Here is an 18730-nt window from a genome sequence, read left to right as displayed (position 1 = left end):
TTGATATAATGAAAACTGTTATTTCCTTAAATTCTACAAAATCATATCTTAAGAGAACTCAGAAAAAAATATATATATATATGGAAGTATGGTTTCTGTGATGAATGAAAAGTTCACCAATTCAGCAGATCCACATAGTCAATTGTCTCTTCAGAGCTTCTCTCTGTGCCCTATGTACTGAGTTTCCAAGTGCTCTACCATACTCATCTAACAGATTTTTTTTTAAAACATGAAGAGCAAGCACTTTTCCCAATGAGCTACTTGCATAGAACCTAATGATTATTTTTATGCACATTTATTCATAATGTACAGAGTGATTATGGCTACATCTGACAATTGAAAATTTCCTCTGTTAAATACATTATAAAAACCAAATTTAACTTCATAAACATAAGCATCTACATGGATCCAAATTATTGCACCATTAGTAGATGGAAGTAAGCCACTGATTGTATGCCCTGGAATGATGCATGCTTTTCTGTTTTGTTTTCTTGCTTTCTCTCTTTCTTACCCCACACGTCATTCTTTTCCCATTTCCTTTTCTTTCTCTCTGTCATGTACTGTTCATTCTGGGAGAAGAATAAGGTAGTGATATAAATGATGATATAAAATGATGTAGAGTAAAAACTTATATGTGCATTGAAGATAAACAAATGTTTATATAGCAATTTGACTAAAGATAATTCTTGCTCAATGCTATTACCAAGCAAATACAAGTGTCTAAAACAGGCAAATATATAGAAAATGTGAGCCTTGTCCTTCCAATCTATGCTGCATAGTATAAGGTATGTAAGGCAACAACACTGAGGTGTAGATCTCAAAAGTCTTAGTTTTAGAAACACTGAAAATAAAGTATCAGACGCCTGAGCTGAAGAGAAGACAGATTGGATCAAAATGGTGTCAGTACCAATTCATGAATAAAGCATAAGGTACAAAAATGACGGATGTCTTTTCTGTAACTATTTCCTGCCAAGTGCCAGACAAAATCTCAGATTGCAGTTCAATATGCATTAGCAAAAATATAGCAATGGGTAAGTAAGTAGATGGTAGCAGGCACTGATCTATGGATGTATTCTGGGACATGCTGTATTGATGGCTGATACTTTATTATTCATACACTTTTTAAAGATATATCTTATCAGTATCAAAGTCATATATGGTTAATAAAGGTCCTTCAATCTCTACCCATTATAACTCTTGACTACCTATGGGAAGTTGGTTTAAAAATTTAAATTCACCTTCCAAATGATTCCAAAGTTCTTATAATCTTTACTATGAGTAAACAAAAATTCAAAGCAGTTCCTATACCTGGATAAAAAAAAATATAGATGACTGCCGTATGTTAACATATGTATGTGATATAAGATTCAAGACATTAAGCTCAATTAATTTATTCATCTATCCAGTCATTCCTTTCTTCAGTTACATACTAAATGTGATTAAACATACAATACTTATCTTATGATTCTGAATGTAAGATATTTATAAATAAGCATAAGATACTTTCCTTGACAGTGGGTTACATTCATGCAAGGAGTCTCAAAGACTCCAAAATAGTGATTTCTAATGATAGGTAAGTGAGTCGGGAGGGGATGGATCTCTTCAGTTAACATAATAAGGGAAAGTCCTGAAGGACAAAACAAGTGATGTAGAGGACACATTTTATGTATTTTGAAGTTAAACAGATTGTTTATTGTTAAAACTACAGAATTGGAACAAGAGCAGTCTTTTTAATTATGACCTCAGCTCATATTAACTGCCTAAATTAGTCTATGTGCCCATTTTAATTTAAGGTGTTAAAATTTTCTTCAATTCAGTGTAGACTGGAATAGATAACGGAGACCTAACTTATTTGATTTGGCGAGAGATGACCTGTCATTTTCTTGTTTTAAGGTATAGCAGTGAAAACAAAAGATTAAGTCACATCCTAACTTCAGGGTAATCAGTTTTTGCAAATGATTTTATTGACTATTTCATCTTTAATAAATCTAGACATAAGCATGTTTTTTTTTCTATTTTATTCTAATTGGGTCAGGAGAAGCAGTTGGTTTGTGATGTTGATTCTGTGTTATCACTTTCCCTGCAAGGTGTCATTAGAACAGCATTGCCAAACATGGACAGAGAAGTCAAGGAGCAGTACCAGGTCCTCATTCAAGCAAAGGACATGGGAGGACAGCTTGGAGGACTAGCTGGAACTACAATTGTCAACATCACCCTCACTGATGTCAATGACAACCCACCTCGATTCCCAAAAAGTATGTCACGGACCTGTTAAGCATGTTTGCAAGTACTTCTAGAAAGAGTATCGTACTATTGATGTTTTATTTTTTTCTCACAAAATATATCTTGATTTTGGTTTCCCCTCCTTTTCCTCCCCCCAGTTCCTCCTCATCTTTAACTCCCCCACCAACAAGATCTACCCTCTTATTGTTTATCATTAGAAAACACAATCTTCTAAGAGATGACAGTAAAATTTAAATATATATACATATATTTATATATCCTGTTATATTTTAATGCGATAAAAAGTTAAAACATCTCCAAATACTATTAATCTTTAGAAAGCAGCTTATAATTGATAAAAAATATGCATGTCTTGTAAAGTTAAATTTTCAAAGAAATTATTCTTAGTGCTATGCTAATAGAATAGACTATAATTGTGTAATCATACATATACTATTAAAGTGAATGAAAATTCCATTCTAACAGGGACTTAATATACCGCAATATTGGTTTGTTAACTAAAAAATTAATTTAAAAGTACAAAATATAAGGTACAATAATTATAAACACATCAACACCACTTTCTATATTATACAATTGTCATCCATGGACTTTGTGACTTATTTTAGCAAGTACATCTGCTGAACCATTTTTAGATATTTAGTATCTCTGAAGATGCTGTTATGAACATTTCTTCCATTCTGATATTTATCTCATTTTAGACTTACAATAGGTGAGAATTGCTTTACTTTCTGGGATAATGGAATGATTCTCACCTAGCTCTTCTCTATTACTGAATCTAGTCTCTATTACTTGTTGAGAATGATACTTTTCGCTCATTCTCCATCCAGCTTTCTCTCAAGTGTTGCATTTAACACCAGTTCATGCATCCTCATTTTCTGATGTCTTTGCGAGGATTTTTTCTGTGTTCCACAGAGCTAGGACATTAAGGATAGGTAGTTTCATTCATGAAACACTGGGAAATCATTAATCATTATGTTGTTCGTTGCCTGATCATTTGTAAATAAAGTGAAATGCATAATGTTTTTCCTCTTGGTCCTTCTGTGTCTCTGTATATACCTAAGAAAATTTATTATGATGGTACTATTTCTCTAATTAGATGATTTGGTTTTTTTTTCCTGCATTTTAACTGCATTGTCAGTGCTGCTTTTAAAAATCAGAATATATTTTCTTTGTGCATAACTTTTAATTCATTATCAATAGGAATCTAGCAGTCAAATATTATGAATGGCAATTAGAAACCAGAACACTTTAATGCACACTAATTAGTTCAATTTAGCCATCCATTACATGTACATATTTCAAACTGCCATGCGATCTATGATAATGATGTTCAATTTTTCCATCTCAATTTTTAAATTAAATAATTCATTAAAATCTTGATTTATACTTTGAAATATATAGAACAAATCATTATAGGGTACTATGATTAATGAAATGGAGATGCTTCAAAGCATGTTTTCACCTTGCTCTGTTATTATGAGGAGGCAAAACAGGCAGAGAAACTATGCTTCCACTGTTGGGAGTCCAAGAACCCCAAGCAACACAATGATAACATTTGCAGAGGACACAACTCATTTTTTATTAGATATATTATTTATTTACATTTCAAATGTCCCCTTTCCTGGTTTCTCCCCATCCCGAAAATTCCCTATCCCTCCCTCCTCCCTCTGCTCACCAATCCACCCACTCCCACTTCCCTGTCCTGTCATTCCAATATACTAGGGCATCAAGCCTTCTCAAGACCAAAGGCCTCTCCTGCTTTTGATGTCCAACAAAGCCATCCTCTGCTACATATGCATCTGGAGCCATGGGTCCCTCCATGTGTACTCTGGGTTGGTGGTTTAGTCCCTGGGAGCTCTGGGGGTACTGGGTGGCTCATATTGTTGTTCCTTCTATGGCACTGCAAACCCCTTCAGCTTCTTGGGTCCTTCCTCTAGCTTCTCCATTGCGGACCCTGTGCTCAGTTCAATCATTGGCTGAGAATGGAGGGCATAGTACTTAACCATACAGCTTGTGATTGCTGCTTCAGTCTCTGAGAGCTTCTACTAGTCTTGCTTTGCTGATTCTGTGGGCTGTGGTCTCATGGTGTCCTCCATCCCTCTGGCTCCTACTACTCTTCTAGTCCTCTTTCCTCCAGAGTTCTAGCTCGGTCTAGTGTTCATCTGTGAATATCTGCATGTGCTCCCATCATGTGCTGTAGGATGGCTCTCTGATGACAATTGAATTAGGCACTGACTTATGAACATAGCAGAATGTCATTAGGAATCATTTCATTGACTTTTCTTTCATTTTTTTCAATGGTGTTTGGTTCTATCCTGAGTCTGTGGGGTTTTCCAGCCTCTGGTTTCTGGCCCTCCAATCAGAATCAGACTTGGTCTACCTCTTGCGGATTGGGCCTCAAGTTTGACTATCATTCCCACAAGCTCTGAACTACCCTTACCCTAGCACACCTTACAGATAAGACGAATTTTAAGATGAAGTTTTTGTGATTGGGTGGATTTCCCAGTCCTGCTGCTGGAACAAGGATACTTTTATAATAAGGAAATTATTATCATAGTCTTTGGTTGCCTCTCAGTTGTTGTGGTTGGATTTTATTTCTGAAGATATCACACACGAAGGACATTGGACTCAGGTAAATTGAGCCATATCTGACATGAAAACTTTCTTCTTGAAGTCTAGCATTTATTGTTCTAGGAAAACGCTAACTTTTATGAGAAATTAGCAACTTGCATAAGATCATTCAACATTACAGGCTTTTAAGCTCCAATGTGTCTTTTTCTTCTAATTTAACATGATGTTGAAATTAAAACATTACTTTTGTCTCGCACTCTCGAACCATATTTATTAAAACACCTGTAAGGACATCCCGGTGCATGTGACTGCAATAACTAATTAACTCAAAACTGGCAAGGCAGAATGCAAGTAGAGTACTTCAAGGGCTTCTTTATGTTGGTCTTTGATGTCTGTTTAAAATACAACCAAAAATGAAAATATATATATTTTAAAATCATGAAAAAATGTTTTCATGTTTTGCATAAATAAAATATATTCATCTTTTAATTCTGTATTTCTTTCTATTAAGGACATTATACTGTAGCATCATTTGGAAGTTTAGCTCACAGAAGGAAAAAAAAAACATGATGTATCTGAAAAGGAAGAGCAATTTATTTTGAGGCTAATGATCTTTTAGCTGGGATATTTCCCACACAAACCAATTAAGCAGCAAACATGACAAAACCATAAACTGAAACAACATGAACTTGTATATTAATGTCAAGAAAGATACAATTCAGATATGTGTGTTTCTTGAAGAGTTCTCCAGAGTTAATGATAATGGTTTTTGACTGCTGGAAAATTATGTTAAAAAAATAACTTGCTTAGTTGAACCTTAAATGAGTTCTTTTCATTGCTTAAGTGAGAAATGATAATGCTCATCTCATAAGTAGGATGCTCTTGGTCATTGTGTGCTTGAATGCATACATGATGTTATTGAGAATCCATTTCTTTCTGGTTTATTGTACAAGTGTGAGATTAAAATATAACTAGTATGTACATACATCATGCATATTTGAACTGTTTGTGTATTAATTGTGTATTTTAAAATCTCACCAACTGTGCTCTAGGAGAAGGAGCTAATGACTGAAATGCTGAGTGCTATGGTGCTGAGTTGGGAGTTCCTAAATGTCTTGTCCTATACAGCATGACATGCATGCTTTATTCATTTTTAATCATAACAATAGCACAGTAATTCTGCAATTTTTAAGAAAAAAATAGCAGAATATTAAATATTCTTTAAATGCTTTAAAATATTCAAGAATGCTTAAAGAGCCTTTAACTTTTCACCAATATCCTTCTGGAATAGAAATTCGCTTTTAATGTCTCAAAATAGCCTCCAGGTAACTTTGGAAAATATCCACACGCAAATTAGTGGTGCTGACTGAGAAATGTGGTTACTATGAGAAAAAGTAATCTGTTTGGTGGTATAGAAAGTTGAAGTACGTTCTTTTCAAAACTATTCTCCATTACAGCTACATTATTTGTATTTTCTACAGCCAAAGGTATCTTCATGGGAGCACTCTCAATAAGCTGCAAAATTATACTGTTTTCTATTCCTTTAATATGAATGAAAATTACTCGATAACAAAATCATATGTTTTATGAATCAAAACTAGGTAGTATGTGAATATATATTATTGTAATTTAAAACAAGAGAAATAGTTGAGTGTCTTGATATTTTTAATGACGCACGAGACAAAATCAAACTCATGTTTGTCTCTGTATGCTGTTTGTTCAAGGGTTTTTGAGTCAAAATTTTTATTATTTAGCCTAGAAAAGTTTAAAACTCATGGTTTTCATTTTCCAGTCTTTTTAGTTACACACCTGAACAACTAATTATCACAGAAGGAAAGTCCAATGTCTCAGCTCAAACATTTTGTCAAATTTCTTTTAACCACCATTGGGCTTTTTTCCACTACTGTTTGGCCAACTTTGTTTTAATTTTACATATTACTGAAGTCATATTTTAAAATTTAAATTAGTGGACCTGATTGGAAAAAGAAAGCACAAGGTATTTCTATTCATTCACATTAAAGAAGCAATATAATTTATTACAGAAGAGAACTGGAGGTGTATGCTATATGTTAGTTTTTATAGTAAAAAATGATAGGCTTTGACTGTTATTATTTATGGAGGTTTATATAAATATGTTCACGGTTTGTCTCTCTAGTGTATGGCAATCAAATTAGTAGATATATTATATTCCTCAAAACTTTATATTTTATATACATATTTAGGTACATGTGTATATGTATTTACATAAACATACATATGTGTACATCTTGCTGAAAAGATACAAATTAAAATATATGTCACTGCATTTCTCTACCAAAATTACATTATAAATTAAATAAATAGATACATCTATGAAGTATAATCTAATTCTAAGAGTAAAACTACCCTTGATGTCAGCATTGTTACCAATAATAAATAGTAATTATATTTCAATAAATACCAGAAAACATATTTGTATAGATATCAGAAATTGAGAGGAGATACTCTGGTGTGTAACCAAAGAATTTAAAGTATTGAAGAAGAAAATATATTCCAAGGACAAAGGTGGGTATTTGAAAAATCTTCAATGCACGCCAAGCATAGCATATTTAGGGGCCAGCTTGCTCTATATTTGAACATATGGCCACAGTGTTTACAAAATGCTCCAATGACGAAATAGCTATTCATTCATTTATGTGTTGATGGGTGTGCTTTCACTAGAAGGTAAACACACACGTCAATAACTTAGAACAATGACTCTTATAATATGGCCCATTTTGAAGCAGAATTCAATGCCAGAGAGTCTCTGTGCAAGTGTCTGCCTTATAGGTGTAAAAACAGAGACAAGAGAAATGTTAGTTGCATAGTGAAAGGCATTGCAATATTTTGCATTCAACGTGTATGCAACAAGAAAACTACTGAAGAATCTTCATAGTAAAAAAAATGACATTTATCTTCTACTAATGCAATGTGTACAGGAAGACATGGACAAGAGATTTTGAAAATATCAGATTTTTAAATGACATAACAGAGTCTAAAAAAGCATTTCTAAGCAGTACATATAAACTGCAAATAAGGTCCAAAGGATAGATAAAACTAATCAGATTAATGACAATACACTTCACCTAATTTTTATTCAAAGATAACCAAAGCAGAATAGTGAATAGATAAGAAGATTAATAAACACAAATGTCTGAAATTTTTGAAGTATAATTTTGTGACAATAGAGACCATCTTTAAATACAAGAATAAAATCATCATAATGCCATGATTTATTTAATATGTTTTATAATTCTATATTTAATTTTGATTTTTAATTGGCCAAAGTAATAAAATACATGAGGAGATATGATCATAAGTTTCATTTTGCTAAAATGAAAAACAGGTGTGATTTCTGTTTTGGACAATATAAAGAGAATAAAATTTTAATCTGTCCTCTCAAGCTGTTACTATGTAATGAGAGTGATTGTTAAATTAATAGTAAATAATGAAAATTGCAATAAAATGTTACATAGAAATATGTACATGATATAATGATATAAATGCACAAGAGTATCTACTTTTACATGGAGCAAATATTATTGGATAGTAAAGTCAAAGATTAAATATCAATTGTGGATAATTATTCTAAGACCTAGTCAAAAGGAACAAATATATTCCTAAGTACTGAGACAAGTTCGAAACAAAAAGTGATATCTAAACAATTCCATGTATAGAATGATGGGCAACCTAGCAGTGCAAAGACCAAAAGAAAGAAACGAAAATATCTCTAAGCAATCACCAAGTTAAAGATGGGGAAAGTCCATATTATTATCAGAAGCAGAAGAAAACCTTTTAAGGCATGGACCAAAAACCTAGGAAGACTAGTAGAATGTTGCTAAAACTGTAGGTAAGCATAGAAATATCAAAGTGAGCAATCATATTTGCAGATTAGTAAATAGGGCTTATTAAATAATTCATTTGAGATAAAATGTAACAAAAATATAATATGGAAAGAAAACTAAATTTTCTGTCATTTTATTATCCCAATAATGTTACAAAAAGGCAATTTGTGAGGAATTAAATCTTTGCTAAAATAAATATACCCCCAAAATTAAAGTCTTTCTTTTCTTTGCAAATTGTTTAATTACAGAAAATGTGGTATATTTACATAATGGAATACTGCTCAGCTATTAAAAACAATGAATCCATGAAACTCTTAAGCAAATTGATGGAACTAAAAAATATCATTGTGAGTGAGGTAACCCAATCAAAAAGGAACACACATGGTAGGCCCTTAATAATAAGTGGATATTATCTCAGAGGCTTAGCATACCCAAGATACAATTCACAGGCCAAATGAAGCTCAAGAAGAAGGAAGAACAAAGGATGTATACTCTGGTCCTTCTTAGAAGGGGGAACAAAATACCCACAGAAGGAGATACAAAGACAAAGTGTGGAACAGAGACTGAGGGAAAGACCATCCAGAGACTGCCCCTCCTAAGGATCCATCGAATATACAGTTACAAAACCCAGACACTATTGTGGATGCCAACAAGTGCTTGCTGATGGGAGACTGATATAGCTGTCACCTGGGAGGCTCTGCCAGTGCATACAAATACAGAGGGGACACTCATCCAACCATTGACTGAGCACAGGGTCCCCAATTGAGGAGCTAGAGAAAGGACCAAGTAACTGATGGGGTCTGCAGTGCCAGAGGAGGAACAACAATTGGAACCACCCATTAACTGTGGAGTTCCCAGGGACTACACCACAAACCAAAGAGTGCACATGGAGGGAACCATGGCTTTAGATTCAGAGGATGGCCTTGTTGAACATCAAAGGGACAAGAGGCCCTTGGTCCTGAGAGGGCTAGATGCCCCAGTATAGGGCAATGCAAGGACAGGGAAGCAGCAGTGAGTGGATTTGATGAACAGGGAGAGGAGGGATGGGCTAGCGTATTTTCAGGAGGGGGAACAAGCCAAGGGGACACCATTTGAAATTTAAATAAAGAATATATTTAATAAATAAAAAAATAAGAAAAAGAAAGAAAAATACTTTATAAGAAAACTGTGGTTATATTAATATATGTTTGCTATAGTATCATTTCATATTCCTGAGAATCACCGGCATGCCCTACTTTTTAGCTGGGAAAGAGATAACATAGATAAAGCAAATAAATGAAATGTTTACATATTTAATGGGGACTTTAGGGGAATATTAAATACATCCTGTATAATTGATGAACAATTGAAAGTTATTGATGCATTGGAGATGCTATGAGTTCTTGCCAAGGTCTCCATCATGTTCAGTAGTTTGTAACAGGAATAGATGTTACAAATCACAAATATTAAATATGCATAGTATGTAGAACCAGAATCCTATTGGTGTCATTAGGTGATGTAAGTGAGCTATGCTCTATAGATCTTTGGAGTTAGTGTATTTGATATTTCCAATGCTATTTTCTAATAAGTGTCATAGGAAAACTACTATTTGCAAAAATATTGATATGATTTTAATAGTTCTTTGATTTATCATAAAATTAAATTTTATAAAATGTTACTTGTGTGTAAGGCTGTGATATATCTAAGAAAGAGAAATAGAAAAAAATGAAATACAATCAGTTTCCCTCTTTTCTTTATTACAGAAAATCAAATCAATTTTCTGTGAGGGCCCTATTCCTTTTAGAATTATGTAATGTTTTCTAAAATTTACCATAGATAGTTTACTCAAACTTGCTCAAGTTTGTAAAAGAGAGCATATAACTAACAAAACCCTTACATTGGAATTTTTACACTGCAGTGGTACAAAAGTTATTTTTTGAGTCATTCGTGTTTAAGAGTTTATACATCTGTCAAATATTTGATTTACAAAAAGCAGAATCAAGTGCTGTGGGCAAAAGTATACTTAATTCAGAAGTGGATCAAATATGCCCCTTCACTGCTTCCTTCATTCATGCCACTCACTACACCTGGATTTTAGAGGCTGGCATTTGCCCCAACCCAGTCATCAAAACCAATTGGGCAAATCTCTTAGATCTGTGTTCAAATGCATCACAAAGTCAGCTATTAAAAGACCATGGTTGGACTCATTTCATGACAGAAATGGAGGGACAGTTAAAATCACTGCCTAGGCCTGCTCCCTGCCTACTGCAGTATGGTTGTTTAACATTTACTAGGACCTAAATAACAGTGGCTCATTATAGTAGTCCTAATGTGAGGATAAAATTAACTAACAGTAATATAGTGCTTAAAGATAACACAGAAAATGTACAGAGCTACACAGTGGATTGCTATAAGCATATAATCTTCAACAGTAGCTAGTATTTTTAAAGTATCTTCCTTTTCTTCATGTTGACACACATAGTTTATGTAAGAGATTCACACATTTCTTTCCAAGTTAGCTTTATGGTAGAATAAAAAGTGAAAATTTTCCCTGTGAGTGACATAAGTGAGCTGTCCTCTATTTTCATTGAATTGTGGCAAAGACATGTCCCCTGAAGAAGAGAAAATGAATAAGGGAATCAAACTAGCAGACTGCATCGGTAACATAGAGAAGTTGGCACTGTTTAATCCCCAGTAGTAATGAATCTGGGACTCACTGGAAAGCAGTTGATTCATTTGAGTTGCTCTGAGAGAAGGACTGTAGGTATTTCAACTGGAAAAATATTACTAGCACTCACTGAGACAGACAGGTATCAGGAGAGGAATTTGGGAAAGGTGGAGGGGGGGGTGCTGTAGAGAGTTTCTGAGCTAAGTCTAAATTTGTCTAGATTGAGATAGTGTGGAATATCCAGGGATGTTATTTAAAAGCGTAATGATTTATAAATATAAATCTCAAAGATGCGTACAAAGTTTAAAAATAAGTAAATACACTTAACTAAGAAGAGGACAATTTAAATACATTCTGAGTCAATGCAGATAGTCGATACAGATCGTCAAGTTGTTCATGGTTTATTTGAATGATTCAATCGGGCTGAGAACAGTTAGACTAATGTAACTTTTTACTTATTACTGTGATTTTGACTTTTTCTAATAATCCCACATGGTACAAATACATCATGGATTATTTAGTTAATCATTGTTTAGTTAATAATTTTATTTGTTTACATTTCTAATATTGAGACCATTTCCCATTTCCCCTCCATGAATTCCCTACCTCATTCCCCTCCCCCTTTGCATCTCAAAAGGGGATGCTCTGACACCCACTTGCCCACTCCTGCCTCACCCCTCTAGCATCCCCTTTCCTGGGGCATCAAGCATCCACAGGACCAAGCTCCTCCCCTCCCACTGATACCAGTAAGGTAGTCCTCTGCTTTATATGTTACTGAAACCATGGACCAGCCCATGTATACTCCTTGGTTGTTTTTTTATTCCCTAGGAGCTCTGAGGGATCTGGTTAGTTGATACAGTTGTTATTCCTATAGGGGTGCAATACCCTTCAGATCCGTCTGTTTCCCCTAACTCTTCAATTAGGGTTCCCAGGCTCAGTCTAATGGTTGCCTGCATGTATCTGCATCTTAGTCAGGTGCTGGCAGAACCTCTCATAGGCTCTCATAGTCTGGTAACAGGCTTTTGTTTGCAAGCACATCTTGGCAACAGCAATAGTGTTTTGGCTGAGGGTTTGCAGATGGCATGAATTACAAGTTGGTCTTTGGATGGCCTTTCCTTCAGTAACTGCTCCGTTTTTTCCTTTAGACAGGAACAATTCTGGGTTAAAAATTTTGAGATTGGAGGGTGACCCCATCTCTCAACTGGGGACCATATTTCTATACTGGAGGTAGACTTTTCAGATTCTATCTCCCTATTTTCAGACATTTCAGCTAATGTCATCCTGACTGGGTCCTGGGAACCTCTCTTATCCCTCTCACCTGGGACTTTCTAGTGTTGCCCTTCATTACCCATGCCCCACTGCTACTTGTTTGTATTTATTCACCTGGCCCTCTGGAATTCTCTCCTATCACTACACATACCTGATTCAGCACCCCTGTTTTCCTTTCCCCCCTCCATGATCATAGGAGGTCTGCAATAACTAAGGACACGGGAGGTCCCCACTAAGTAGAGACAGCATTGTCTCCCATAAAGCCCGCTCTAGCCCAGCTCACAGAACTCCACTTTTCTACAAGAAGGGACAGGCTCTAGTCAGAGACAGCAAAGTCAGATAACACCAGAGATAATCAGGTGGCAAGAGGCAAGCAGAATAGCAAAAGTGACAGAAACCAATGCCACTTGGCACCAACACAACCCAGTTCTAACACCACACCAAGCCCTGAATACTCTAACATGCCTGAAAATCAATATTATTACCTAAAATCCCATCTAATGAAGATTGTAGAGGACTTTAAGGAAGACACAAATAACTCCCTTAAAATACTAGGGAACACAAGTAAATAGGTAGAAACCCTTAAAGAGAAAGCACATAAATCCTTTAGAGATACTAGGAAACACAATCAAACAGTTGAAAGAATTGAACCGAACAGTCCAAGAACTAAAAATGGAAATAGAAACAATAAATAAATCACAAATGGAAGCAACCCTAGAGATGAAAAACCTAGTTAAGAGACCAGGAGTGGCAGATGTAAGCATAATCAACAGAGTACAAGAGAAAGAAGAGAGAATCTCAGGCATCAAAGATACCATAGAAGGTGTTAACACAACAGTCAAAAGTATACAAAATGGAAAAAGTTCCTAACCAAAAATATCCAGGAAATCTAGGACACAATGAAAAGACCAAACCTAAGGAAAATAGGAATAGAAGAGAGAGAAGACTCCCAACTCTAAGGCCAAGTAAACATCGTCAACAAAACAAAACAAAACAACTTCAGACAAAAACTTCCCTAGCCTAAACATGGCTATAAGCATACAAGAACCCTACAGAACACCAAAGAGATTGGACCAGAAAAGAAAATCTCTTGTCACATAATAATCAAAACACTAAATATGCTGAACAAAGGAGGAATATTAAAAGCAGTTAGGGAAAAAGGCCAAGTAACATATAAATACAAACCTATCAGAACTACTACAGACTTCTCAACAAAGACTCTAAAAGCCAGATAATCCTGGAGAAATGTCATCTAGACCCCCCAAACCCCACACTCACACAAATGCCAGCCCAGGCTACTATACCTAGGAAAACCAATTTAAAGAATATCTTTCCATAAATCAAGCCCTGCAGAGGATAATCAATAGAAAACTCAAACACCAGGAGAGAATCTATACTTAAGAAAAAGCAAGAAATTAATCATCTCACCACAAACCCAAAAGAAGGAAATCACACAAACATAATATCACCTCTAACAACAAAAATAATAGGAACCAACTATCATTGATCTTTAATAATACTCAACATCAATGGTCGCAATTCTATAATAAAAAGAAACATGCTCACAGGCAGGATAAGTAAACAGAATGAAGCATTTTGATGTATACAGAAAACATGTCTCAGTGTCAAAGACAAATACTACCTTAGAGTAAAAGGCTGGACATTTTTTTCATAGCAAATGGCACTAAGAAACAAGCTGGAGTAGCCATTCTCATATCTTATAAAATAGACATTTAACCAAAAGTTATCAAGTGAGATGAATAAGGACACATCACATTCATCAAAGTAAAAATCCACCAAGATGAACTCTCAATCCTGGACATCTAGAACCAGAATCCAAGGGCATCCACATTTATAAAAGAAATGTTACTAAAGCACAAAACGTACACTGAACCTCACAGAATAGTACTGGGAGACTTCAACACTCCAGTTTAACAGATGAACAGGTCACAGAAACAGATACTAAACAGAGATGCAGAGATACTAAACTAATAGAGGTTATAAACTAAACGAATTTAATAAATATCTTTAGAACATTTCACCTTAAACTAAAACTATATACTTTATCAGCATCTCATGGTACATTCTCCAATATTGACCATATAAGCAGCCACAAAACAAGCCTCAACAGATATAAGAAGGTTGAAATAATCCCATGCATTCTATCAGATCACAGATCATGATGGACTAAGGCTGGTCTTCAATAACAACAAAATCAACAGAAATCCCACATACTCATGTAAACTGAACAAATCCATACTCAACATTTATTTAAACTTAAAGAAGTTAACAAGGGAGGGATGTTCAAGTCTAGAGAAAGTATAGATATAGATTATCAGAGATGCTGCAGACATGTGTTTCCAATGTGGCTACTTCCTTTGCAAAGAAAAGTGCAAGTAAGGATTCTTGCACTTTTCTAGCAGATAACAGACAACTTGAAAATTTGACTGTTAATTTTAAAATTAATTTTAAAAAATACAACAGTATATTTAAACAGCAAGGTGATTATGGGTATGTAGCAGTGAGAATAAAAAAGGAATTTTATTGGAAAGGGAAAAAGAAATGTGTAAGAACTGGAACCTAATATACATGTTGGAACAGTTTTTCATTCCCAACATGATCACATATGAGTATTTTGAGTCTTCCTGTCACAACCTCAATGGAGAAGAATTTGAAGATAAGTCTGCTAACATATTAAAGTGTTTATAAATTTCTGGTATTTCATGATTAGAAACAGAAATGATGATCATCTCAACTGGTATTAGAATAAAAGAGCACAGAATAATAAAAATATAATGAGAAATAAAATTGGATAGCTCAATGATACTAAAGTGAGATGTATACTTCATAGCAAGATGAAAATTCAGAAATTATAATAAAAATCCCAGCTTGTTTTTATAATTTGGATCCATCAGTCAAACCTGGAATTGTATGGTTATTAAAATACTATTTTAGGCATGCTGGATGGAGGAGATGTTTTGTCCAGAGTAATTCTTTGGAGAGAGTGAAGGAGCATTTTCAACTTAGAAAGGAAGTGGGTAATTGCCTTTCCCTCACTGGGTTTGGTAAGTAGAGCTTTCTGCTGGCCCAGAACTAATAATAATATCCAATATATTTCTTTCTAGACAAGGATGGGGATTTTCTGAAACATTATCTGCCTCGTGGTTAGGAAAGTTAAAATGTCCTGGGAAAGGAAAGAGAGGGAAGGAACATACTTTATTAGGAAAATTAATTAGATGACAACAGGAAAGTAAAGAATATATCTACAGAAGGCAAATAAAGATGGAGTCATGGTATGATCTGCCAGAGAGATTTTCCTGAAATGAGACATGGGTGTGAGTGCACCACCAAGGGGTCTAGATGCTGAGGGCATTGTAGTGTTAGCACAGAGGAAAAGCCGTAGTGTTAAGCCTGTGGGAGGGGACACTGTCAGGAGCCACCCATGCCAATATGAACAATCAACTGCAGAGAATACAAACTGTACAGTCGGTCCCATGCTTTTGCTGTCACACCTGAGCGTACAAATATTCTCGGCAAAAGAATGGTAACAAAATGCTTGACAGAAAAAAAGATTGCCAAGTTTTCCCAGTTTAATTTCTCACCTGCTGCTGGTCCTGGTTGGCTTACAGATGTGAAAGAAAGGGTTAATTCTAATACAGATTGTGTACTAATTAATAAGATGTAAAGGATGTTTCTAATTAATGAAAGTAGAGAGGGTATTAGAGATGATTACAATTAAGTTAAAGTCAGTTATGTTAGAAATGTTTTATTTCAGCATTGATTTTTGTCCAAGGTAAAACAAAGCTTAGAATCCCTGGGAAAACCCTGAAAGAGTGACAGGAAACATAAGGAATATATGATTCACTAGGTGCCTGCTGATATAAATAGGATCATTAACATGTTAGAATTTGAAGTGTTAAGAATTTGAAACTAGGGTGTTATATGTTTTCCTTTGAACTCTGTTCAAGCTTACCAGCTGATGAAGTTGTAAAATTAATGAGGGAAAATGTGTTGAAAGAACATTAGTTTAGAATAGAATAATCCATTCTAATCGTTTAGAAGTCATTGAGAATTGATAACTAGTTACCTTTGTAAATCTATATATTGTCAAATCATATGGATAGTACAATTAATTTTATCAATCATATTATATAGAGAATATGAGGGTACCTCTCTGAAATTTTCTCTGCCAAACATTTCTTCCTTTCTGGAGAGTCATAATTATGCAAGGTTGGCTTCGGTCAATTGACCATGGTATGGTAAATTACCAGGGCATGAAAAAAATATGCAGGTTTCTGGATAGTATGATATTGAAATGAAAGCCTTGTGGTTTAGTTGGGAATCAAAGGAACATAAAGAGGTCTGTGGAGTCACTAATATGCAGCGGACCTTCTAATATCAGGCTTGATAGGTCAGAAAGCATGTGAGGCAGGAAATTGTGATCATATCACTTTGTCATCTGGAATATTTTCAAATGTGTTCCACTAGCTGATCACACAGGGCCAAATCCACAATGATTCAGCTCACATTGTTGTCTGCATCCTATAAAAATTGAATTGCACTGTCACCCTTCCTTTGAGCGTTCATGACATTTTAGTTCCATGGACAGAAACTGCTTAATTTTGCATGCTCTGAATTCATAGATGCCAACAATGTGTGTTTGTGTATAACAATAAAGAAAGAAGATAATTCTCCATAAATGTATTTTGTGTTAGGTATATTGACTTTTCATAACTTTTCTGGCAGATTCTTAATTCCACATACCCATAGATGTTTCGGAGAGCTGGCAGTCATTTTTGCCTAAGTAATAACAACAAAAAAAAAGAGAATCAAAGCTATTTTATTTATGTATACAATTAGATATTAAGTCTCTGAAACAATGGAGGCTTATCTATGGAGAACTGTCTAAATTCAACCACTTAATCAAATGTTCGTTAGCTATGAATCATCTCATATCATACTCAAATTTAATTATTTACTATGCTTTATATCAGAAAATTATTTGTTTTTAATCAATCTTAAGTAAAATATCTTAAGCCTTCTAGTTTTTTCAATATTCTAATATTTTATCTTATCTTTATTTGCTTGAATATTGTTTAGGTTTAATCACTGGGGACCAAAAACAAAGCCTTTTCTGTGCTAGACAAGCACTTCACTTAGTCCCAGACACATAATTCTCTCTCTTAGCATCTTCCTGTGATTTATATTGTCTTAGAAAGGTTCAAATCTTTGGTACAAAAAGGACTAAATTGTAAGTACAGTTGAACTTTGAAATGCTATTTTTTTTGTTAACATGCTATGTTTTGGGAAGAATATTGTAATTATTCAATTATGCATTTTGCCAAAAGTTATTAAGGTATTTTATAATTCATCTGTTCAGTTTCTTATAAAAGAATTATAAATCAAGCACTGATGCAATTACTAATATTAGAATTTGATTTCATTATGTAGGAATATGCTTCAACATATATATTATTTTCTTCATTTATATCTGATAGTTGAAGATATCTTGAAGAAGATAATGAAAGAAAGCTTTAGTTTTGGATGGCCATAGATTCTAGTGTCTCTCCCTCCATAAAGAATCAGTTGGAATAATACAAATATAATCAAACTATAATTTTTCAGATATATAGTCACTGAAAGAATGTGAATTAACTTAGAGCCAGCAGCTAAGTTTATTGCAGTGGAAATAACAGAGCACTGTCTGTAAGAAATTACAGAATCAATCACTGAAATCCCCCATAATCTTCATTCAATTTTCTGTTTCTCAGGGAAATGGTGATTTGGTTAATCATAATGTGAATGTCTGATAAAAATGTACATATATATTTGATTGACTTAGAGAACCACCTCCTGACCCTACTTTCATTTCTTAGCCTGTGTTGTACAGGTAGTACCATTCAGATGCTTCATACACATCGAAATAAGATGACTTGGAATGATGGCCGTGTAATTATGCTGTAGGTCATGCTGATCTAGCTTTGGCACAGTTGTACATGCTTCAGAGTTTTAAATTAATCGAAATAACCTCAGCTTTATTGCTGTTGAGATTCTAGCAGTGATAAAATGCCAAGTCATTGGAAATAAAGAGATGAAACCTAAACAACATGACATGACAAATGCACGTTCTCAC

At 34.4% G+C, this 18730-nt stretch overlaps 1 protein-coding gene across 2 annotated transcripts in view; it reads left to right on the top strand.

Annotated features, from left to right (window-relative positions):
• Cdh12 (cadherin 12) overlaps nt 1-18730 on the top strand; it is a 332749-nt gene that overhangs the window by 256161 nt on the left and 57858 nt on the right. For both annotated transcript variants that reach the window (XM_052159683.1, XM_052159682.1), the window contains one exon: nt 2088-2255. In XM_052159683.1, coding sequence (XP_052015643.1) covers nt 2088-2255 — 168 coding nt within the window. The remainder of the gene's footprint in view (nt 1-2087; nt 2256-18730) is intronic.

The sequence above is a fragment of the Apodemus sylvaticus genome, chromosome 16, assembly GCF_947179515.1.
Source record: "Apodemus sylvaticus chromosome 16, mApoSyl1.1, whole genome shotgun sequence".
Taxonomy (NCBI): domain Eukaryota; kingdom Metazoa; phylum Chordata; class Mammalia; order Rodentia; family Muridae; genus Apodemus; species Apodemus sylvaticus.
This window is presented reverse-complemented; position numbering and strand designations above follow the sequence as displayed.